The following is a 25,023-nucleotide window of genomic DNA, read 5'->3' as shown; positions in this document are numbered from 1 at the left end:
GAGAGTCCTGATTATCTTTCTTTGATTTTGTTTGAGAATAAATAACTTTGATGATACCTTGTATAAAATGTTAAGAACAGAGCTGGGTTATCAGTTACCTGCTGTCTTTGGGATAAAGAACCTCTAGTCAGCTTTTCAGGATATTTAAAGTGATGTAGTAAATTTGGCCTTTATCAGTGTTTCCTGTGATGGACAGAAAACAGTCATGTGATAATTAAAGAAAAACTAAGAAAAGTCAGAAGAGATTTAGAGATTATATAATCTTTTCTTTTCATGATTGAAATGAAGAAATTAAGGCCCACCAGGAGAAGAGCTCTCCAAGGTCAAACAGCCAATTAGTGACCAAATCCAAAGCTGGAGCCCAATCCTGACTCCCTGTTCAGTGCCATTTCTGTTATGCCCAAGTGGCTTCGTTATCTGTGAATGAAAGTTAAATATGTGTTTAAAAGGTTGGTGCTTTGTTTGCAGTAACTGTTCTAACTCAATTGACATTACAGTATGACTTACTGTAGACACAACTTGTACATTTGCATCAGGTGGAACAAGAAATGTTATACATCAACCCTAAAGTATTAGAGAGCTTCATATACTAACCAAGAGATTGAAGGAAGCAATTAAGATTTTCAGTTTATGTTGTTAGTAGATTGCAAAATTAAGACAGTATTTGTTTAGTATATCAAGCGAAGAGCAAGCTGACCAGTAAAATAGGTTAAAAGTGCTAGAAATGTGGGCCTCCCCTGGTGGCGCAGCGGTTGAGCGCTTGGCTATGAAGTTGCCCGCAGCCTCTGCAGCACCGGTTCAATCCCACATGGCGTGCAGACCTTTCCTGCTGTGCCCGCTGCTCCCCTTAGCAGTGTATTTCAGTACTCTGCCTGTTCTGCTCCCTGCTCTGTCTCTGGTGAATTCTCTCACCCACCCGCACTTCTGACTGTACCCAGTGCTTGTATGAATAAATAAATCTTTAAAAAAACAAGTGCTAGTAATGCAATAGAGTAGATGAAGGAAAAGTACATGACTTAGTGACTTCAGCTGTGGAAAGAAAATAAAGTAACAATACCTTCACATGTTAACTTGACCAACGTCATTTAGATAGGACTTTGCTTAATTTGTGGGTGAGGTAAGACAAGTTTCTGGGGGCACCAAAAAAGATTTTTGTGTTCATCAAAATATGACTAACTCTAGCAGATTATTCTACACCTATAATGGAAGAATATTGCATTGTTAAAACAGGTAGATAACACCTGGCTTAATAAAACAATCAGATACCCGAGCCTGAGAATGCTTCTTTAGCTGCTGTAGATTGCACCCATTAATACAAAGGCATTTCAGTATATGCACCATCAACTTGGACTGCTTAGCACAGAGGCTCTGAAACATAGTATTGGTGAGACCCAAATATTATATACATGAACCTCCAGTGAGAGTTTTGATATATGATTTTGCACAATTGTTTTATGACTGTGTATGTGCAGCTGTATGTCCATTATTAATGTGTGTGCGTGCGTGTGTGTGCATGTGTGTTTGTCATTTCAATAACAACTTCAAGATGTATTGGGAGAGAGCCATGGTAACAAACCAACAGTTCTCTCCAATAGACTAATTACTCTGCTATGGTAAAAAGTAGTAACAGAAGAGCTTATTATCTATCCTTTTCTCTTAGCAAGAGCATGATGATTAATGCCAAATAAATATGTAGTTCTGAAAGAGATCTAAAGAAAACATGGCTGTAAGACTGACCTAAAGGCAGTGATCATGGTCAATAAGGGCATTTCAGGTCGCTAGCTTGTCTCATTCATAGATTCAAACATCTTCAGAGCAAAAATCTGTGGAGATTTGTAGTTCGTTTTACAGATGAGCCCTGCGAGTCTCTCAGTCCCACTCAGTATACCCCCTCTCTGTTGCTGCTACTCTCCTTAGACTCTGCCCATGAGGCTTTCCCTTCACTCTCTATAGCACAGAGACTAAAAATGGAGATTGTGAGGATGGACCCTGTGGACCAAGACTCTGGTTCTGCCAGAGACTGTATGTGGAGGTGGGCAGACTGCCTCAGTTTCCTCCTTTGTGAATTTCACATGATTATGGCATTTATGACACCACCTCTTGTGAGGACTGAATTCAGCACATAGTAGGTGCTCAGGAAGGACTATTTGTGGTCTGTTTCTATCATGTACTGATTTCTTCAGGAACATTTTTAAACATCTCTTCCCAGTTCAGATTTTCCTGAGGGAACATCATTTGATTCTTCATCATGCTTATTTCCTTTCCCATACTGTCTTCCACAATTTTGTGAATTTATATGTTCTTTAAATGCTTATTTCATACATTAATGAAAGAAAACACTTCTAGAGACTTTTGTTTGCAAGAGGATGTCTATCCAATAATATCCTAGTGTATGAAGGCAGTACTGCCAAGACTGACTTTCCATCAGCTTCATCTACTCCAAAACAAAACAAAAAAATGCTTCATATCATGCTCAGTCACTGTCTTCTAGATGCACTTATTAAGCAGATATGTGTAGAAAGATGGTATAATAACATTGTATTGTCCTCAGATCTGGGAAAATTCCAGTAGGCAGAAACTGTTTTGGTCCCTGCTAAATCTCCAAAGCCCAGAATGGTGCCTGGCCCTAGTGAGTGGTCTTTTTAGCTGTTTTCAAATGATTGAATGAATGACACATTTATGCTAGACCCCAGCTCTTTCCCTCTAAAGCCATACAGGATAAAGAGCAGTAGCATTTCAGAATATGTCCCGCTGTAGCATTCAGAACATGTCCCGCTGTGGACCAAGCAATGGGATTTGAGTATGTCCTGTTTGGGAGAATCTGTTCCTACTTGGAACTATTTGAGAAGTAAAAGAATACTTTTTTCTCTATTCATTACCAGTCCATGGCCTCCTTCCTGGGTTCCCCTCATCTGCAGCATGCTTTAGCAGGAGGTATCACAGTCACACTCAGGCCTCCAGACCTTTTCACCACTCCTGGGAGGCAGGAAGCGAACACCCTCATTGTCATCACCCCATTTTCAGAGGGGATCTGGTGAATGTTTAAGGCTGCATAGCTAGGAAGTAGCAGAGCTGGATCTCTTGCTTCCACTTGATTCAGTGGCCCCAATGCCTGCCCACCTCTCTCTTCCTGGAGGGAGTGTGATGAGCCTGGTGCTGCCTGGGCTCTTATCCAAACCTCCAAATGTGTCTGGCCTGCAGTGCCAGACTCTTGCAGTGAGTGCAGAGACCTAGACAAAGTGAACCTGGTCTCACTCTCCTGCCTTCTTCTACCCTGCAAGGGGTGCTATAAAGATGCAAATATCCTGTAACTCTCATGGTAAGTTCCAGACAAGACCATCTTTGAAGTGGCCTTAGCCACCTCTCCTGTCCTCTCCTTTCTGCGCAGTTCTGCACTGCAAGGCTCCTTTCTGTTTGCACCCCTTCTCACCTTCCGGCACCCCTCTTGTGCCAGCCTCATCTGCACAGCCTCATGTGCCAGCTCTCTGCCAAGTCCTTCCTTCTTCATCTTCTCCTTTGTGGGGCATTTTTTAGGCTGCAGCTTAAGTGTAACTTCCAGGACCCTCCAAGGTAGTTAGATGCACAGTACCCAAATACCTCCAATCTTAGCACTCCTGGTGTTTTGTAATTCCCGCCTTATTTTCTGCCCTCCTTCCCAGGCAGTCTGGACCATGTGAAGGGGAGACACTCATCAGTCTTGTTCACTTAGGTGCTTAGGCTAGGTGATGCCTGCCAGAGGGGGCACCACAAGTAGGTGCCAACTCAGTCTCCTAAAAAAGACAAAAAATAACAATACAAAACACCACAAAGCAAAAATGGACAATTATAAATCAGAGACATCCTACAGGGAAGGAAGAGGGAGAGGGATCAGAGGGAGGGAGGGAGGAGCGCAGGGGACTGAAGTGATGGTGCACGGGTCCCTAGGGGAAGGAACTCTATGGGGAATACACCTGAGGGGGTGGGGGGAAGAAAATATTGTTTAAAAATGAACAATGGGGCCTCCCTGGTGGTGCAGCGGTTGAGCGCTGGGCTGTGAAGCTACCCGCAGCCTCTGCAGCACCGGTTCTATCCCCGGCCACCAGCGAGAGTCCCACATGGCACGCGCAGACCTCTCCTGCCACGCCCCCGCTGCTCCCCTCAGCAGTGTACTTCTTCAGTCTGCCTGTTCTGCTCCCTGCTCTGGCTCTGGTGAATTCTCTCACCTTCCTGCACTTCTGACTATACCCAGTGCTTGTATAAATAAATAAATAAATCTTAAAAAAAAGTTTAAAAAATGAAAAATAAAAATGAACAATGATGTAAAAAATTAAAAAAAATAAAAATAAAATATCAATTGGTTTAAAAAAAAAGATAAAACAAAACGCAACAGGTGAACCCTTAAACTATAAAAAGTAGCTCCTGGAAGGGCAGTCTGCAAGGAAATGGTATAATAGGGGCTATATATTTTTTTTTGCCTTGTTTTGCATTCTCTTCAGATTAAGGGATAGGCCTACAGTTTAGAGTCCATAGGAGCTGGCAGGTGTCCTGGCATGAGAGGTACCTTATGAATTTTGTCCCCTGCACAATTGCATGAACTTTGTGTTACAGCATAGCAGATGCCACAGAGCCACAAAGCATTGGGTGACCCACTGGGCACCCCCACAGTCTTCGTCTGGTCCTCACAGTGTTGCTCCATGATGGACTTAAATGGACTTTGATGTGTTGGCCAACAGTGGAAGCCTGATGCCCTCACATCACACTTCTGGGGGCTGCTCCCTGGGTGCAGGCAGAGGATTCCCCCTTGCTGCCCTACGGGGCTCCTACTCATTTCAACACTGACTCTGAAGACCAGCTTCAGGCAATGTGTTTTTCTTACGGTAAATTAAGAGAAAACTGAAATATTTCTTGTACTCATGTTGAAATGTGAAAGATCAAGAGAGCTGATGTGTCAAAAAACAATGACAGGCAGGGCCTCCCTGGTGGCGCAAGGGGTTAAGCACAACCTGTGAAGCTATCCGTAGCCACTGCAGCAGGAGTTCGATCCCTGGCCAGGGAGCTGTCCGCATGGCACAGCAGACTCTCCTGTCTCACCCCCTCCTCCCCTCAGCAGTGGATTTCAGTGGGTCTGCCTGTTCTGTTCTCCGCTCTGTCTCTGGTGAATCCTCTCACCACCACCCCCACACCTCTGGCCTGTACCCCAGTTCTTGTATGCATAGATAAATAAATCTTTAAAAAAAAAAAACAGTGACAGAAGCTGTTTCTCTGTGGAAGTGGAGAGCATGGGGATTTGATGCACACACACATCTGTGGTGAGCGAATAAACTCATACTCTCCCTATGAACCCACCCGTCTACTCAGCCACGTGTGCTTCTTGCCTGGATGCTGGGAGACCTTCAAATTAGGGACCTTCACGTTAATCCAATTTTATATCATCACCTGCAACTTCTGCTCCTCAGAGGAGATGCAATCATCATCAGTACAGTCTGCAATCTGTATTTTTTTAATGGTTAGAATGATTTCTACATCTGATTACAAATGTGAAAGTGATAGCAAACACCTGTTTGAGTTTCTCCTGTATTGTCTTTCGGAGTTGTGAGAGCTACTGGAAAGATTGTGTGGAACAACAGGCCCACCAGCCTGAGTCTTGTCTGACTTGGCTACTGGTTTTAGGCCTTGGACAGGTTACTGAGACGCTCAGGTTTCCAGTTTCCTCAGAGGGAAAATGAGGAGAATGGACTTGAAGGACATCTTAAAACTCCCGGCACCTGGAAGGCACTAAATATTATAAAATCTCTCTGAACGCAGGAGCTCAGTGGTGCAATTTGAATGTGTGGGTTGCTGCCAGCTTATAGGAAAATGATCTTAGTAACTCAAAGTGCTGGGATAGCCTTCTCTGGTGTTTCACTGGATGTGCACGTGCGTGTGTGTGATTCCTAAGCAAAGGAGAGAAATTCCCTGCTTGAAGCCTAAGGCAGATCTCTCTCCTGTGTGTGCAAGTTCCCATGGCCCGGTTGCACTGTGACTGTCTGTGCTGCACTTTATCGCTCACTCATTCATTCATCCCGTCGCCTTTCAGACTGATATTTACGGACTGGCAAAGAAGAGTAACTTGACAGAGCGCCAGGTTGAAAGATGGTTGAGGAGTTGGCGGAACCAAGACAGGCCTTGCAGGATGAAGAAATTCCAGGAAGCTAGGTAAGAAGGCCAGTCAAAGGCTTTGAAATACCACACCTCTGTTGGAGCAGGATGGTCAGCTCAGAAAGAATACTGAGGCTGAGCAGAAGGAGGGCTGGAACCTTCCAGTTGGTTCTGATGAGGACCAAGTGGGTGTCTCTGTCCAGTCCCTCATCTGCCTTCTGGGTACTGTGAGCAATACTTTTTATGAATTATCCTTGGTCAGGGTCACCTAGCTGTTGGTGGGGCTGTGGCACTGAGGTCTTCTCACTCCTTTTCTGATCTTCTTTCTGCTCCATCTTACAGTCCCCCTGCCACCCACTACTTATCTCTTAGTAAGCAGGGAGGCCCTCCATCTGGTAACTGAGGCAACAAGGCCTAATGTTTGGGGCTCTGACTCTTAGTGAGTCTGCTCAGAGTTGGATCCAGAGTTCAGGCCATAGCAGGAAACTTCACATTACCCTGATCAGTCAGTCACATCATTCAGATAGTTACGGTGACTGTCTTCTCCATGCCTGGCACCACGCTGGGTTGTGTGGAGTTCTAGATTTTAACAGGGAAGTACAGTAATGGTCTGGTCACTGGCCTGGAGCAGCCAACCTGGGAGAGGGGCTACAACTTATAATCACAGTCTCTGTTGTTACCCCGCCAAAGGCAGTGAGCGGGCCTTCACACCTGCTGGTTGTGTGGACTGTGCTGTGGGCGGCCAGGGACATGATACTGCTAGGGCTGGATCTCTGAGATTAAGACTTTTTAGAGGCCCTTGGACAAAAGCTGGGCCTTGAAGAAGTGGTCTTTCTCCAAGAAAAGAAGGCAGGACTTGAGGGAGTGTGTTTCAAGGAAGACAAAGGCTTGAAGATGGAAATTATAAGTGTATTCAGGAAACAGGAGGGGCCCACAAATTAAATGCAAGCTTTCTCTTATTCCTTAGCAATGTCACATTTCCTTGAAGTCAGATAACTGTTAGACGTTATTATGGACACAAGACACAGATTAAATCAAAATGCCGAGTTATTTAATTATGTAGGGGCTGTACTTACTCCATCAGCTATGGGATGCACTATAGGAATCAAAGCAAGAGATGGCAAGCTCTGGGCATTTTGGAAATCTCAGGAAACTCTTTCCCCAGTGCCAAGATGCTGCCGTCGCCCTGTGGCAGTCAGAAACTCCCTCCATAATAGGGTGGATAGCTGCCAAATGCCCTAAATCCAGTGTATTGTTTCCTTGGTTACTTTCTCAAAGATGACCCCTAAGCCCTGTTCCATAGCATTCAGGATTTCAATCTATAATTACATATTAGTAAAATAAGCATTTCTACCTAATGGTAAAAATTTACTGTAAAAACACCCAGTACTTTCCAAGGACCTGATGTATACAGACAGGAGCTCGCCGAGTGCTGGAGGACGGGGTTCTCCTTCCAGCTTGGGAGGAGGGACCACGCCTGGCCCCCACAGCTGGCCCCTGCCTGCTCCATTTCCCCCCATCCCCTCTCTATTCCGCCTCTCCCAGCAGAGCCCAGACCTGGCCTGTCAATGTCTCTCACCACCTGTCAGTTTACTCTGCCCGACTCCCCCAACTCCATCCTGCAGTCTCACCTTCTTTCACTATTACCATCTGCACCTGGCCAACCAAGTTCTGGATTTTCCCCCTTGTAATTATGTTTGTCTTCCTTTCCTGGAAGAAAAGGAAGTTGTACTCCTGCCATTCCACTTCAAGCAAAGGCCAGTGCGTCACCATCTCTCTTGTTAGGGAAGCACAGCAGGTTTCAGGGCTCCTTGGTTCCCTAAAAGACTATGAATGACTCCCCAAATCATTTTCTTCTGCATTTCATACTATTTACATTCAAAATATTGCATTAAGAAATAGAAACTGAGACATTTATAGAACATGACTACACAGCATTTAGCGCGGTGAAGTTGCCCCATGTCCTGTCACGTCTGGATTCTCCCCCTGTGAGCAAATGAAAAGACAAAAGTGAATAACACTTTATTGTTATTATGAGACTACTGTGTGTTCAGGGGTCCCCGCCACTCACTCTGAGAACCCCTGGTATGGTGTCATGAAGCCCATTGGGCTGGTCTGCGAAGCCAGAGCTGGTCTGCTGCTCCTCAGCCTTGGTGCAGTCACGTGACCTCCCTCAGCCTGTCCTGCTGTGGCCATCCTATCTGCTTTCATTTAAGGTTGTGAGAACCAAACAACAACCCACAAAGAGGGGCTAATTATAGTGTCTCCGTCACCAACTTGTGAAGATAAAACTCGACACTGTGTCTGTGGGGCGCAGTGCCTGGCACAGAGTCAAGAGGCCGACGCATGTCTGAGAAGCAGGGCTTCTGAGCTGTACCCCGAGTCGATGGCTTCCTTTGGGGACGACGGGGCTTGCCATCTCCTACTCTTCATGCAGTGTGTTTGATCCAAAAGACCCAGGGAGCCGAGGAAGTGCTCTCTGTATCTAAGCATGGGCCTTCGTGGGCCGCCGTACGTGAGGCCAGTGCAGACAGGCCCGGCTTTCTCAGTTTGCAACATACCCTTTGGGTATTTTTGTGGTCCAACTTTGAGTAATTGAACTCTTTATTTCTCTATCAAAACAAGCCACAAGGAAAGACTGTCATCTGACTTAGAAGCAGTGACTGTGTTTAGGAGACTCTGCAAGAGGATTTCAGAGTCCAAAGGTCTGCACTTCGGCCTCAGCTCCACGACACCTTCGGCCTGCGAGCTGGGCTGACGGCCATGGCTTTGGGATCTGAATTTGCATCTATAAAATAGGACCCCTGGAGTTCCTTCCCTCCCTTCCTCCCTCCCTCCCTGCCTCCCTCCTTAGCTCTCTTCTTCCTTAGAAACGCATGTGAAGCATAATGCACGCATGGAGAGAGATAGTATGTTTAATATGACTGGGTTTCAGAAATCATTAGATAAAACAGCAATACATTTTTTAAAGATTTATTTATTTAAAAAAAAAGAGATTTATTTTTTTATACAAGAGCCGGGGTACAGGCCAGATGTGTGGGAGGGTGAGAGGATTCACCAGAGACAGAGTGGGGAGCAGAACAGGCAGACTGACTGAAATACACTGCTGAGGGGAACAGAGGGTGGGTCAGGAGAGGTCTGCTGTGCCACGTGGGTAGCTCCCTGGCCTGGGATGGAACTCATGCTGCAGTGCCTGTGGCTAGTTTTATAGGTTGTGTCTTAACCTCTTGCACCACCAGGGAGGCCCCTCAATTCCTTTTAGCTGTATTTTTTTTTTTTTGAGGTAATGCTGTTTTACAGCACCATAGTAGATTCAGAAGTAGAGGTTCACACTTCTTCAGATGTATGTTACCACCACATGCCCACCACCAGAGTACCCATAATCCTCTTCAGCAGTGCATGGGGCCACTCCACACTTTGTTCCCCATCTTCACTCCTTTTTATATTTTAAGGTAAGTTTCGTTAATCCCATTTTACAGGTGAAGCTAGAGTTCCCCAAGGTTGTGACTTAGCTAAAAAGGTGTAGGCATCTCACAAATGCGAGAGCCAGGATGTGAATTTGGACTCATCTGACTCCAGAATGTGCATTCTTCCCAATGCTATCATACCAAATGTTTTTGTCCTTAGATGTCAAGCACCTTTTCAAGAGTCTTCTTTCTTTTGGCAGCTGGCGGTTCGCATTTTACTTAATGATGACTATTGCTGGAATTGCATTTCTTTATGATGTAAGTCGTCTTTTTGTTATCTTTGGAATTTGTCTTTAGATTTTAAGGTTCTTGCATGTGGATTCTTTAGGATACAATTCTTTCAATAAAGGAAACCGACTTTTAAACCATCAGACCCTCGAAAGCCTAAAGAAATAGCAACTCCTCAGTCTGTCCTTCAGTGCTTTCATTCAAAGCTTTGCATTTGCAAAGTCAGTTCTTAAATCTAATTTCTCCCTGTTTCTACTCATGCAACCCACGTGCCACCTAAACTGGTCTATAGACCATCTGCTGAACATACCTGGTACATGTCCACTTTTGGATTTTTGTACATTTTATCTCCTCTGCCAGAAATGTCTTGCCCTTCTTACCTCTATCTTTGTCAAATTCCATCCTGTCCCACATCAAATGTCACTGGTTCCATGAGACATTCATTATTTGCCTGTTAGAAATCAAATCGTCTCCTATGATAGTCCCTTTGCATTGTCTGTGTAAATAATTATGAAATGATGACCTCATTAGGTGACAGATTCAAGAATAAATTGTTCACAGAAAAACAAAAGATAACCAAGTTTTAGAGATTTCTCATGGGACATTTTATTGTTACAGATATCTCAAGATATTTTATTACTCTAAAAGCGGTAATCTAATTCTTAGAAATGATTTCACTAGAAGATTCACTTGCTTGAAGTCATTTGCTGTAACAGCATTATTTCTGACCCCAGATTCCGTAGAAGTCATGGCTGTCACAGATGTGTTGCATAAGGGCAGTATCAAGGCTCTGAGAGGGAGAGATGTGTGGCAAGAGAAATAGGAGTATGATAAAAAGGGTTCATCTTTGCATCTTTGCCCCCATCAATGACATCAGGGAGAGCTTATATCTTCTGATGACACAAAACTTATTTTGTTCTCTTTTGGTTCCATGTTTTTGGTTTTTTTTTCCAGAAACCTTGGGTGTATGACCTATGGGAGGTTTGGAATGGCTACCCCAGGCAGGTAAGTCCCCTCTGATGTATTTCTTCACTTATAGCATCACTCAGGCCCCTCAAATTGTCCCTTGAGTTATGTTTGTGCTCCCCTCCTATTCTCTGTCCTCTTCTATGTAATACCTGGCTTAGTTCTTATACCATATCTGGCCACTTGTTTCATTCCTTGCATTTGTTTACAGTTACCATAATTACACATTTGAGTTTAAATCTACAGTAGTAAATATTTGAATTAAGAGAATCTAATAGGAAGTGCTCTTCCTTCTTTCCAATCACTAAAAGCTCATCAGAACACTCCATATATCCTCCTCCTAGGTCCTCCTTCAAATATTTAAAACCACACAATTAATTACTATTGTTGTTTTGTAAATTAGTCAAATCAGTCTCTCCATGCTGTTTCTTGCCTCCTGCATTTCCATGCTTCCATCTAAAATTATCATCCTTCTGCCTAACAGTTCTTCAGTTTGCTTTTTCTGAAAGTTTATCATTTTTTTTTTTTTTAAAGATTTATTTATTTATTTATACAAGCATTGGGTACAGTCAGAAGCGCGGGAGGGTGAGAGAATTCACCAGAGCCAGAGCGGGGAGCAGAGCAGGCAGAAGGACCGAAGTACACTGCTGAGGGGAGCAGCGGGTGGCAGGAGAGGTCTGCGCGCCATGTGGGACCCTCCTCTGGTGGCCGGGGAGCAGCTGGGAATCGAACCGGCGCTGCAGAGGCTGCGGGCAGCTTCGCAACCCAGCGCTCAACCGCTGCGCCACCGGGGAGGCCCGAAAGTTTATCATTTTGCATTCAACCCTTTAAAGGATATTTAAGTTGGATGTGTTTATCTTTTTTGATTGCTGAGTAATATTCCATGGTGTATATGGACCACATCTTCTTGATCCAGTCATCTATTTTTGGGCATTTGGGTTGTTTCCATAGCTTAGCTATCACAAATAGTGCTGCTATAAACATAGGGATGCAGGTGCCCATTGGAATTAATGTTTCTGTGTCCTTGGGGTAAATACCTAGGAGTGAAATTGCTGGATCATATGGAAACTCTATCTTTAGTAGGTTGAGGAATCTCCACACAGCTTTCCATAGTGGTTGGATATGGATGGAGCTGGAAGGGATCATGCTCAGCGAAATAAGCCAGAAAGAAAAAGAAAAATATTGAATGATCTCACTCATAGCAGGAATCTAGAAAACCTAAATAAGGGACCAGAAGAAAGAATAACTATAAGAAAGAAAAAATCAAAATCAGCAAACAACTATGAACCAGAGACACACTATGGGGAGTGTGGGGAAAGGGGGGAATGGGGTCAAAATAAGGGGCTTGCAATTGTATGGGGAATATAAAAATAAAATTTAAAAAAAAACTCCCCCCCAAAAAAGGATATTTATGTTGGGTATAGTATTCTAGCTTAACTCTTATTTTCCTTCAGTGCTTTAAAGATATTCCATTGACTTTTGAATTCCACCAGTTTCTTTTTGAATTCAGTTGTCAAGGGTTTTGTTTTTGTTTTTGTTTTTTTTGCCTCTTTGAACAGAGTATCTTTTATCCCAGACCTATTTTAATAGTTTGTCTTTGTCCTTCAGTAGTTTATTATGATATACATAAATGTGGTTTTCTGTGAATTTATCCTACTCAGTGGCCATAGTGCTTCTTGACTCTGTAGGCTGATGTCTTCAGTCAGTTTTGGAAAATTCCTAGCCATTGCTTTTGTTCCTTACTCTCTTTCTGGAATTCCAATTGTAAGTGTGCTGATGTACGTTTATACTAGGTCCCACGTGTCTCTCAAGCTGTTCCCATTGTTTCTCTCCCTTTATCTCTCTGTGTTTCAGTATGTGGGTGTACAATTCTTCACCAGCCCCTTGCATTTCTATATGTTGTGTGAAGTGAAACATTGAGCACCATTTGACCTATTCTATCTTTATAACAATCTTTGTTTAGCAAACAAAGTTGGAAGATCCTTCTGGGCCAATTGGTAGACACCTTACTGTCCATTATAAAAGATGCCAGTACCCTAGCTTGGAGTTCCTCTCTTACAAAAGAACCCATTGCACAGATGTCACCTGACCCTCTTTGCTTGGCCCTGTGATAATTGGGATGCGCCCAAATATTGATACTTTGGCAATTGCTATTACTCTGAGTAATAAACTACCTTTTATTTCTGACCAAGGAGTCTCATATCTTTTTTTTCCCAAAGATTTATTTATTCATTTACACAAGAACCAGGGTACAGGCCAAATGCGCAGGAGGGTGAGAGGATTCACCAGAGATAGAGCAGGGAACAGAACAGGCAGACTGACGAAATACACTGCTGAGGGGAGCAGCGGGCGTGACAGGAGAGGTCTGCCACACCATGTGGGACCCTCACCAGCTGGCCAGGATTGAACCGGCACTACAGAGGCTGTAGACAGCTTCACAGTGTGGCTTTCAACCGCCTGCGCCACCAGGGGAGGCCCAGTCTCATATCTGTTATCCACATCCATGAAACTGAGGCAGACAATTTGCAAATAGGACGAAATCTCAGATCCTTCACAGTCCTGAGTAATTTCTACTTTCATGTCCTCCATTTCACTAATGCTGTTTTAGCAGAGTCTGATTTGCTGTTAAGCACATCTTTTGAGTTCTCAATTTTAGTTATTGTATTTTTCTGCTGTCAAATTTGCCTTTAGCTCTTTTTTGGATCCACTTCTCCATTGAAATATTCCACCTTTTAACACGTTTTCAAAATTATTTTAACACCCAACTTTGATAAATTAATATGGTGATCATTCTTCTCTTTTTCCTGTCTCCTTATGCTTGATAACTTTGACTAAATAACAGTCAATGTACATGGAAAGTTATAAAACTCAACATGATATTGTCTTCTTCCTGAGTTTTTCCTTTTACTTCTATTAGTTACTGATAGTGGCAACATATCTACTGTAAATTTTGCATGATTGAGCTGATTCAGTGTGGACCCCAGTTTTTTTGAGGGAAGACATATTCACAACTTCCTCATATTCCTGGGGTGTTTTCTACATTTGGTTCTAAATAAAAAATCACAGTATTCACCAAAACTCCTTTTCCTTTGTTGTCCCTAACCAGTTTGCTTCCTACCACTCACTCTGATACTGTCAACGGCCTTCTTAACTTATCTTGCTGTTTTTTAGTCTCTGGAGTCTATACTGCTTGTAAGTCAAAAAATGTAAATTTTATGCTATACATAGGTGTGGCTTTCTTTGAATTTATCCTTCTTAGGATCTGTTGTACTTCTTGAACTAAGGATTCACTTAAAGTTAAAGGTTCACTTAAATGCATTAAATATACAGGTTCTTGGTGTCTTGGTTGAATGCTGATGCCTTCAAACAGATATTCTTCCTGTGTTTTATTCAGAATTTTTTTTTTTGTTCTCACTAGGAGGTTTAGTCTCATATAGGTTTGTTTGTCATAAAAGAAGGCATAAACTCTGTCTCATTCTTTATAGCTTTATTGAGGAGGATGAGTTGACAAAACAGTTGTTTCTTTTAATGTGTTAATCTCAGTATTAAAGAATCAAAGAAAGTTAGACCATAAGGTACTTAGGCATTGTCTAGTCCATTGTCATCTTCCACCTCTAACTCACTCTTAACTTCTCGGGTATAACAGTTATCTATTGATACATAGCAAACTCTCCTCCCAAGACTTAGTGCTTTAAAGCAATCATTTATTTACTCATGAATTAAGTTAGCATTTTTGAATGGATTTCCCCAGCTGCATAATTCTTCTGCTTCATGTGGTGTTAGCTGAGTTCATGCATTTTCAGCCATTTCACCTTGCTTCTCTTCTTTGTGACCTCCAGCAGGATAACTCAGGTTTCTTACATGGTTTATAAAGTCTCTGTTTGCATCATACTGGCTATGTCCCCTTGACAAAAGCCCTAGGTCAAATCCATGTTCGATGTGGGAGGAAACTGCAACAGGGCATAACTATCAGAAGGCCAGATTCAGAGAGGCATTAATGTAACAATCCATCACACCCAGTAATATAATCCTTCAACTTAGCTAAAATAAGCAACCACCCGCCTATAAAAATATTAAGAAAAGTTCTAGCTATAAATATTTCATCTTTTTTTCCCCATGGTAGTATTAGATTCCTTAAATAATTAATTGTTTTATTACATATTATTACTATTCTATTTGAGAATGGGTAATCCTGATCACCACTCTGTCACCAGAAAAGAGGTTAAGACATCAGATTTTGATTAGTATTCAGAAAATATTAATCAGGATAAATTATGGAACTGGCAGAATGGACTTGCCACTGATCTTGAGTAAATGTTTTTAATTTGTTTTTCTAATTTAACTCTCAGCCAACTAAAATAAGTCAGTTACACCTGTTATAGTTTTAACTTTTAAACAAAACATTTCATTTGATTTTGGAATTCTCATTTACCTTTATAGAAATAAAATGCCTCAAGATGTATCTCGGATTCCTTATTGGAAGTCAAAGTATAAATCATCACTATTTGGGGGGGAATTTTGTTAAATGGAATCGGCATAAATAATAATTCTAATGCCTTAAAGTGAGTGGATTGTAAGGTGATATTAAAAAAGTGGTGCTCTTGTTTTCACCAGCCCCTGCTGCCCTCCCAGTACTGGTACTACATTTTGGAGATGAGTTTTTATTGGTCTCTCTTATTTAGCCTTGGCTCAGATGTCAAGAGGAAGGTAAGTGTCTTATTCACAAAGCTTCCTTATCCATTTCTTCAAAAACTTTGATCACCCTGCCCCAAATTCTAATCTTTAAATTTTGTTTTTTGTGCATGTTTAATTCCAGTTCATAGCTTTTTTGGCTTTTTTTTTTTTTTTTTTTTTTAGCACATAGAATAGTGCAAATTAAGCTCATGCTTCACTGCCTTGGTAAATATTTGGAGTAAAACACCATAGAACCTTTAACTTTGAAGCGTTACTCTGTTTCGGTAAGAAAAGAAATCTCCTGTATGCTGTCTGTTTCTTTTGGCTTGGTAATTTAATGCTCAGTGCAAAGAAGAAAAGCGCTAATAGTGTTCATTCTACAGCCACATCTTTTAGTTGATTACAAATCACTTTCTCTAATTTTTCTTGTGTATTCAAAAACTTTAAAAACATTTTTTTCCTTAATTTGCCCAAAATTTTTTTGAGGATATTTTGCTTCAGGCTTATTAGCTTTGCTTTATTCATGGGGAAAACTGGTTCATAGGCATGCCCAATACATCATCTGAGGCTACAAAGTGAGGCATTTTAGGGACTTTTTAATTTTTTTATGCTACTCTATTGTCATTCTCCACAGTTTGTTTTTTTTAATTAATTTATTAATACAAGTACAGGCGAGAGGCACAGGAGTCGTTATCAGTTCCTGCTTGCTGGTATAAAAAACTGTGTGAGACTCAGTGCAATCAGGGTATGCCATCATGTACATTAGCAATACAAGTCAAATGATAAATACTCTTGACATGTAAGTCATAGGCTCTATTTGTAAAAGGTTGGTTTGTAGCATTGTGTAATGAAATTAAGTTGCATTCAGTATTAAGGAGATAAAATCAAGATGATCAGACTAGATGATGTTTGTATGAGTGACGGTGCCCATTATCCCTCACTCGGGAGACCAGGCAACCACAGGCAACTAGAGGCTTGAGGAGAAAACGGTGACTCTGAGCATAAGAACATACCGTGACAGAATCTGATGGACATGTTCTCCTTTGCCATAGAGCGCAATAATAGCTTTCAGTGAACTGTTACTAACTTTAGTTTAGACTAAGAGCATATCAAAATACAATTGAGTCATTTTTTAAAAGATTTATTTTTTATTTATTTATGCATACAAGAGCTGGGGTGTAGGCCAGAGGTGTGGGAGGTGAGAGGTTTAACCAGAGTCAGAGTGGGAAGCAGAACAGGCAGATCTACTGAAATAAACTTAATGAGGGAGACAGCTGGCAGACAGGAGAGGTCTGCCGTGCCATGTGGGTCAGCTCCCTAGTGGAGATTGAACTAGTCCTACAGTGGCTGCCGATAGCTTTATAGTGCTGAGACAACCCCTTGTGCCACCAGGGAGGGCCCAATTGAGTCATTTTTATCAAGGGATAGAATTGAAAATAATCATTTTTAGGAAGTCTTCAGAGATAGGTAGTTGATCCTACAGTGACCCCACATTTCTCCCACTTCTGATTTTTCTGTAGTTGATTTCTCTTCATTATTTACAGGTGATTTGAGCACCTTTTCAAAAATTGAATATAGACATACCTTATTTGTTTGTAAGCACATATGTCCAGAAACAAAGAAAAGAAAAAGAGAAACATTGGGAGGCTCTGGAGCTATTTTTCTGGGTTAGAATTCCGACTTCAAGGCCTCCCCAGTGGCGCAGCAGTTGAGTGCTGGGCTGCAAAGCTGCCTGCAGCCTCTGCAGTGCTGGTTTGATCCCTGGCCACCTGGCGAGGGTTCCACATGGCGCGCAGACCTCTCCTGCCGCGCCCACTGCTCCCCTCAGCAGTGTACTTCGTCAGCCTGCCTGTTCTACTCCCTTCTCTGGCACTGGTGAGTTCTCTCACTCTCCTGTGCTTCTGACTGTACCCAGTGCTAGTATAAATAAATAAATGAATCTTTAAAAAAAAAAAAAGAATTCCTACTTCACTGCCCACTGACACCTCAAGTCAGTTGGTTCAACTCCCTAAATTTATTTCCACCTCTATAAAATGGAACTAAAAGTGGAGCTGTCTCTTATGGATGTTGTGAGGATTAAGCAAGTTAATCCATATGAAGCGCCTCTTGGTACATAGGAACTGATTCAATAAATTAGGAAACTGAAATTTTGAAGTTTTTTTGAACAATTTTTTTAACAATAAAGTTTTTGTTAATTTTATTGAGAAGTTAACTTTAATCACATGACATGCAGTTATCCAAATCTAGCTATGTGCCTAATTCAGCAGTTATTTTTCCTCCTTTTAATATTGGATCACCTTGGAAAAGAAATCATTTATTCAGGGTGTGGGTGCCTAAAATAAAATGTAACATTTATAGAGAACTTAGTAACTTTTGACAGTAAGAATATAGTAGCTGCTTTAGATAATAACAGAAAAGACTATATTGGAAGAAAGTTTAGATGCTCTAAGCTTATAGGTAAATATCTCTTAAAGAGTAATCATGTGTGATTTTACAATTTTAAAATATTTAGCCTAAAACTAGAAGCTTTAAGCTGACATTACATAGTTCCATAGTTCTGAGTATTTTCAGAGTTCTGCAGTCGGCATCACAGACCACTTTGTAATATTGTCATCACGTCAAAAGAAATCCAGTACCTTTAGGCAGTCACTCCCCAACTCTCAGAACCTCCCCCATCTTAGGCAACCCCAAAGCTCTTCTCTGTCTCTATGGATTTGCCTCTTGGGGGCCTCCTGTATAAATGGAGCTACACACTATGTTGTTTTTGTGTCTGGCTTCTTCCACATAGTATAAGTTTTCAAGGTTCAGTCGTGTTGTAGCCTGTGTCAGTACTCAGTAATGCAGCGTGCATCATCCGTTTTATTATGAGTGCTTGTTCACTGTTTGGATACGCTGCATTCTGTTTATCCACTTACCAGTTGATGGGTAGTTAGGTTGTTTCTACCTTTTTGATTTTGATGAACAGAGCTACTGTCAACATTCATACGTAGATTTTTCCATGGACATATTTTTATTTCTTTCAGATATATACCTTGTGTAAAAATGGAATTATTGGTTTCTATGGTAGTACTATATTTAAAGTTTTCAGAAACATCCATATGTTTAACAAAGCAGTCATGACATTCTGCATTCCTACCAGCAATGTAACAGACATCTGATTTCTCCACATCCTTGTCAACACTTGTTACTAGCCACCTTTTTTATTATTGCTTTCCTAATGGACATGGAGTAGTATCTCCTTGTGGTTTTGATTTGTGTTTTCCTGATGGTTAATCAGGTTGAATCTTATTTTTGTGTGCTTACTGGCCATTTATGTATCTTCTGTGAAGAAAACCTTTAAAATTTTATGCTTAATTGTGGTAGCTCTCTATCACTTAGATTTACTAACATAGTTACTCCACTTCCATTTGCAGCTTATTTTGTATGCAGTCACTCTTATTTTAATGGTTGTGTAATTGTCTTTTTTTTTCCATTTTGGAATTGAACAGGGAATAAGTAATAAATGTAATTATGCATAAGAATATGCACTTGTGTGTATGTGTGTGTGTGCGCGCGCATATACATATATCCAGTGTAGAACAGTGGAAGAATACCTGGTGTTAAGGGTTAGATGAAAACTATTTGATGCTGTTTCAAAGTTAAATGATTTCATCAATGGGGGCAAACTTGTCCAATCTCCCTCACAAGGATTGTATTTAAAAACTAAGGTGAAAGCATTTTATAAATTTCAAATAATGCAGATGTAAGTTATTGGTTTTTCAAATATTATTATTAGCTCTTCCAGTGATTGGGACATAGTTGTATTTGTTTAATGGTTTCCATTTCCCCCTCATTATGTAGGATTTTCTAGCTAATGTCATCCACCACCTGGCTGCTATTAGTCTGATGAGCTTTTCTTGGTGCGCTAATTATATTCGCAGTGGGACCCTGGTGATGCTCGTGCATGATGTCGCTGACATTTGGCTGGAGGTAACTCATTTGTCTTTAAGAAACTCATAATAATGCTACATCGTGGATTTCTGTAATCATCACAGGAAGAATTGTCTGGGTAATTTAGCCAGGCTGCCTGTCCTGCAGACACCCACAGTCCCAGGGTGTCTCTGCATTCCCTGATCCTTCTAACTTAAAGAAGTGAAACTTTCAGTGTTTAATTTCCCTTTCCCCACATTCTGCAGGATACTTAAGAGAGGTTAATTAGTGGGATTCCACTTGCAGGAGTTGCATGCAGACACTAGCTTGGGGAGTAAGGTGAGATGCTTGATAAGGAATGAGCTCTACTGTGAAAAGGAAAACTGCGATTTCTTTCTTTATGAATTCTTCCCATTGGATGATACCACATAGTCACTTAAGCCTAAGCAGAACAACCACTTGCTCTGCCTACACCGATCCCCCTCCAGCTTTGAGGAAGGAGGGTTGATGTTTAAATAAGTTATTTTCTAAGAAAGAAATGTTTCTGGAGCAGAGAACAAGAAAACAAGAGTCTTCCTTATCCCATATTACACACAAAAAAGAAATAGGAACAAAACAAAATTAGGCTTGTTTTTTCTACACATGTTTGTTCTGTGTTGGCTCCCGCCCACCCTGAGGCGGTGCTCCCTGCTCCTCTTGCTGCCTGTGTGCCTCCTGTGCTCACAAGCATGTTTCCCAGAGCCACTTAGCTCATCAAAATATACTCGCTTATAACAAAGTCAGGGAACGTGGTGCTAACCCATTTCACGCGCAGGGTTGCCCCTTGAAGGGCTAATGGAATATATAAGCTGATATGAAAGAAATGTAATTTAATTTAATGGGTTCAGCAAACTCTTGGATACAGAGCCACCCTTGATCTCTGTTACATGTTCTTTGTTTTTTGTTTTCCTTTTCTTATACTCCTTTAAAAATGTGAAAACCAGTCTAAGCTCAAGAGCTAATCAACCTTAGCCCATAGACCGGACTGTAATTTGCCAAACTCTATTCTAGATGTAACCAGAAGTCATTTGACACCATCTCAAAGCAACTGGCAACTGTTAAAATATTATTAGCTGTGTATAAAATTCTGTTTCTTGCATGTAATCATAATTAGCACACAAATCCCATGCTAAGGGGCCAGATTATAACATGTGCCCAGGCAGCGAATGTTTCAGCAGGAGGCTGTGCCTGTCTCCCACACTTCGCTCTCCCCGGATGCAGCCATCGCTGTTGTATTGTTACCTCCTTCCCTGGCCAGGTAATCCTGCCTGAAAACAAAGACCACACTGGCTGTGATCTTGGAATTTTATGCTGCTCAGTTGCTTCTGAACTTTCTAGTTCAGCTGTCTTTGTGTGCCTCCATGGAGCACACAGACAGCTTCATTGTGTTATTGACAGAGTCAGATTTGGGACTGGGAATAAGCGCTTTGTTGCCTGGTCCCACCCACCCCATCATTAAGACAACAGAATCCCCCCAGGTGACTTGGGCCATCACTTCATGCTTTGTTTTCTATCCTCAAATGCAACGTGAGAAGGCACATCTACCCCTTAGGGTATATTGTGAAGTTTAGCTCTTTAGGTTCTGAAATGTTCTGAGGCCCTTAGGTGAAAAACAGAAGAAAAATGAAATGTCAGATTCAGAGGGCCCTTCACGGGTAAACGGTGAGAACAGACTCATGTGGTTAATGACCATGAATCATTCTTGATTCACACGTCATGATCTAAGGCGAGGTTCCCTGAGCAGGGCTGGAGTTTCTATCAGCTGGTGGCAGAGACCACAGTAAGTAGTGGCCTGGGGCCTGTTTTTGATATTCTCCAAGGGATGCCTATGCCACAGCATCCTCCAGTGTTCGGTTCAGTGTTTGTCTTCTCAGTCAAGTTCTAATTGAACGCAGACGTGGCACAGCTTTTGCCTGTTTAGACCTCTCTGAAAATGGAGTCTATTAATCTTTCCTATTCCTCAAGGCAGTTAGCAGGTCATTTCTTAGCTCTTTCTTTACAAGGAAAAACAGCCTCAACATCTATAATTCTTACTCATAAGCAACATGTTGCCTTCATGCATCTTCCAGATCCTCGCTAATTTTCTCCACATTCAAGTTTAGATCCAGGATCCAACACTTGAATAGTCTGACCAATTTCTAGCAAAGGAGAAGGTTTTCTGTCTGATCTTTGCATGATCCAGATTGCACGGTGTGTTTATTTGCCCAAATAAACAGAGTACTGCCCTGCGCCCCCACAAGTGTGTGCTCCCTGTGGAGCACTCTAGCGCCCACTCTAGTGTGGGCAACTCTAGCGCCCACCCTCAGACAGTGCCCCACACCAGCCCAGGTTTGCTGAGCTGCTGGCCTTTCTCCCACACCCACTTCCTAACCTCCTGCCGTGCTAGCCTTCCCTCCAGCAAATGATCTGATTCCCTTTTGGGCCCTCGGCCAGCCCCACAGTCCAAACATATCTTCACCCTTCAGCAAATATAGAAACTATGGAACATGCTATGTACACCCTTCCTGTAGTGTAAATATGTTGCCTCGCGTTGCAGAAGAACCCCCAGCTTCCAGAGTTTCAGTTCTGAAATTGCCCAGGTCTCAGCCACACCCCCCTGGAGGGGAGAGTGCGCTCAGCAGATCCTTCCCATCTCCCAGCCCCACTCCAGACACTTGCTCCTTTGGCCTTGGGCTCCGCTGAGAAAGCAAGAGAGAATTCTCATCAATTACCCTTCTCATAGCACATTCAGACTTCCTGTAATTATTTTTGTTCAACACAGATAATATGAGACGTCTAGACTGGCATAAAATAAGTAGGAAAAACAACTTGAAACTATTTCCACGAGGACAAGGGCCCCAGAGTTGCTGCTTCTGCCACCTGCTTCAAAGTGGCCACCCTGACGGCCACGTGCCCAGCCCAGACTTTCTCAGTCCAGATCTCTTCCCAGTTAGAAGGAGACATTAAATAAATCCCAGATAAAATGCTTGTAAAAAAAAAAAAACTATGCTAAGCTATAGTGCTTATAAAAGGCAATTGTAAGATTATAATCATTTAAACATAGCTTTTAGAAAAATATTATTGAAAATTTTTAATATAAAAGACAAAGAGAATAGTATAATGGACCCATCATCCTGTTTAATAGTTATCAATATGACCAGTCTTATTTCATCTACTTCCCCAGCCGTCCCTATACAACACATCATTTCATTTATAAATATTCAGTTTTTAAAATTTATACTAATGTTACTTTATGAGTTACTGTTTCTTTCTTTGTTTTCAGTCTGCTAAGATGTTTTCTTATGCGGGATGGCAGCAAACCTGTAACACCCTGTTTTTCATCTTCTCTGTCATATTTTTCATCAGCCGCTTCATCATCTTTCCCTTCTGGTAAGTAGAGGGTGCTCTTCTTGCCTGGAGTCACCACACTGAGATGAGGTAGCCTTGTTAAAATTATAACACTACCTTCTCTCTCATTGATTTCTAGTTATTTATGCTAAGTTCAGCAGGAGAAAAGAATGTCAAGGTTCTACTTTATAAATAGTTCCAGCAGGGAAAAGCCTTATTACAATGGGAGGTGGAAATGGGTAGCCCAGTGGGTAAGAAACAACTCTTACTCCAAGTCGTCTCGTGAACATGGATCTTCATGATTGGTAACATTTACGCTTAGTCAAAAGAAATGGCATTGGCCAATTATTAGCTCTTTAAAAGAGAGACATAGTCTGTGTTATGACTGTAATAATCTTATCCATCATTAATTGAAGTCCAGACACTGGATGTAGCCCTTTCTGTACCTTGCCTGTGGTCTGCACCACAAATCATAAAGATAGGTGTTGTCACCCCTGCGCACAGATGAGGAAACTGATACCGGCTTCATGATCACTGGTCAGCATGATGGTTTTGGTATTGATGGGCTCTTGATCAGGTCGTTGATTTTGGTTAGCCCAGAGCTGACAATGTGTCTCCTTTAACAATCATTCCTTTGGCAAACATAGTTTTCCATGTGCTGATTGACAGAAACCAGAGTAAACAGATGAGGATGCCTTGATCCTTCCTTGATGGAAGGAACAGCTTATAACCAGTGATAGTTTGAGACTAGTTTAAGAGCTTCAGACCCTCTAAAAAAAAAAAAAGTCATGCAATCGAAGATCAGAGGTTCCTGGAGGAAAGGATGGAGGCTCAGCTTCCAGGTCTGATTCCCTGTAGATGGACAGCACTCTTGGCTGTCCCCTGCCCCGGGGAAGTCTGGTCAGTGAGGTCAAAGATCCTGTCCTCCCAATGGAAGACTGCTGTGTTCTTGGAAACAGGACTAGGTGTCTTTTTTTTTTTTAAGATTTATTTATTTATACAAGAACCAGGGTACAGGCCAGATGCGCAGGAGGTTGAGAGGATTCACCAGAGACAGAGTGGGGCTCAGAACAGGCAGACTGACGAAATACACTGCTGAGGGGAGCAGTGGGAGAGACAAGAGAGGTCTGCCGTGCCATGTTGGAATTCTCGCCGGCCAGCTGGGATTAAACCAGCGCTGCAGAGGCCGCGGACAGCTTCACAGCGCTGCGCTCAACCGCCTGAGCCACCAGGGGAGGCCCCAGGACTGGGTGTTTTGACTAGACATTTTCTGGAGAGGAGCAGCGGGTAGCACAGTGGTTATTCATGGGTGCAAATCAGGCCTGGGTTTAAATCTTGGCTCCACACTTATAACCTGTGTGACCTTGAATTGGTTAGATCATTTCCCTGTGCCTCTATTTTCTCATATGTAAAATGAAAAAGGGTTGCTGTGAAGTTTCACTGAAGTAATTCATATAGAATAGCTTTGAATGGTGTTCAGAACATACAAAGGACTCAGGGAATGCCAGCTGCTGTTAGTGAAATTATTAACGAGTATCCAGGGATTTGGAGTTTAATCTAGAATCAAATCTGAGACACGTTTTGAGGACACTATCCTTGGTTGATGAATCACATACCGTTGCTTTAGCTTTGACTGCGCAAGCATATTTGTGAAATCATAATTTTATACAAAAAATAGCAGTTACTGACGGGATAAGTCTGATCTGCAGGTAACAGTTGAGTTGTGGCTTTTCAGACTTCCATGATGCTGTATATCTAACATTTGTTGATTGATTCCTCTTACTATGTTCAAAAACTGGTTCCAGTTTTCTGATGCCACCTAATAGCCATGTGAAAACTCAATGACTAAGGACTGTGGTGAGCAAGATTTTTCTGTACAGGACCATGGAATAACTATTTTAGACTTCAAGGGCTACATGTGGTCTCTGTTGCAAATCAGTCTTTGCTGCTTTCAAAGCCCTTTAAAGATGTATCAAACCCAGCTTAGCTCACAGACTGTAGAATAGCAGTTTGCAGGTCAGATGTTATGTCCAGGCCTTAGTCTGCAATCCTCTCCATTTACTTAATTTTTTTTAAATTTATTTTTATACAAGAACTGGGATAGAGGCCAGAGACATGGGAGGGTGAGAGGATTCACCAGAGACAGAGCGGGGAGCAGAACAGGCAGACTGGCGAAATACACTGCTGAAGGGAGCAGCGGGCAAGGCAGGAGAGGTCTGCTGCATCATGTGGGAATCTCCCTGGCCGGCCAGGAATTGAACCCACACTGCAAGGCTGCAGACTGCTTCACAGCGCG

General features: G+C 42.1%; 1 protein-coding gene across 4 annotated transcripts in view; it reads left to right on the top strand.

The window, feature by feature from the left end:
* The window catches only part of CERS3 (ceramide synthase 3), a 100,063-nt gene that overhangs the window by 48,258 nt on the left and 26,782 nt on the right, over window positions 1-25,023 (top strand). For all 4 annotated transcript variants that reach the window (XM_037511447.2, XM_054694768.1, XM_054694767.1 and 1 more), the window contains 6 exons: window positions 6,056-6,174; window positions 9,785-9,842; window positions 10,767-10,817; window positions 15,393-15,485; window positions 19,293-19,421; window positions 22,663-22,769. In XM_037511447.2, coding sequence (XP_037367344.1) covers window positions 6,056-6,174; window positions 9,785-9,842; window positions 10,767-10,817; window positions 15,393-15,485; window positions 19,293-19,421; window positions 22,663-22,769 — 557 coding nt within the window. The remainder of the gene's footprint in view (window positions 1-6,055; window positions 6,175-9,784; window positions 9,843-10,766; window positions 10,818-15,392; window positions 15,486-19,292; window positions 19,422-22,662; window positions 22,770-25,023) is intronic.

This window comes from Talpa occidentalis, unplaced genomic scaffold, assembly GCF_014898055.3.
Source record: "Talpa occidentalis isolate TD23 unplaced genomic scaffold, MPIMG_talOcc4v2.1 talOcc4.14, whole genome shotgun sequence".
In the NCBI taxonomy this organism is placed as follows: Eukaryota; Metazoa; Chordata; class Mammalia; order Eulipotyphla; family Talpidae; genus Talpa; species Talpa occidentalis.
This window is presented reverse-complemented; position numbering and strand designations above follow the sequence as displayed.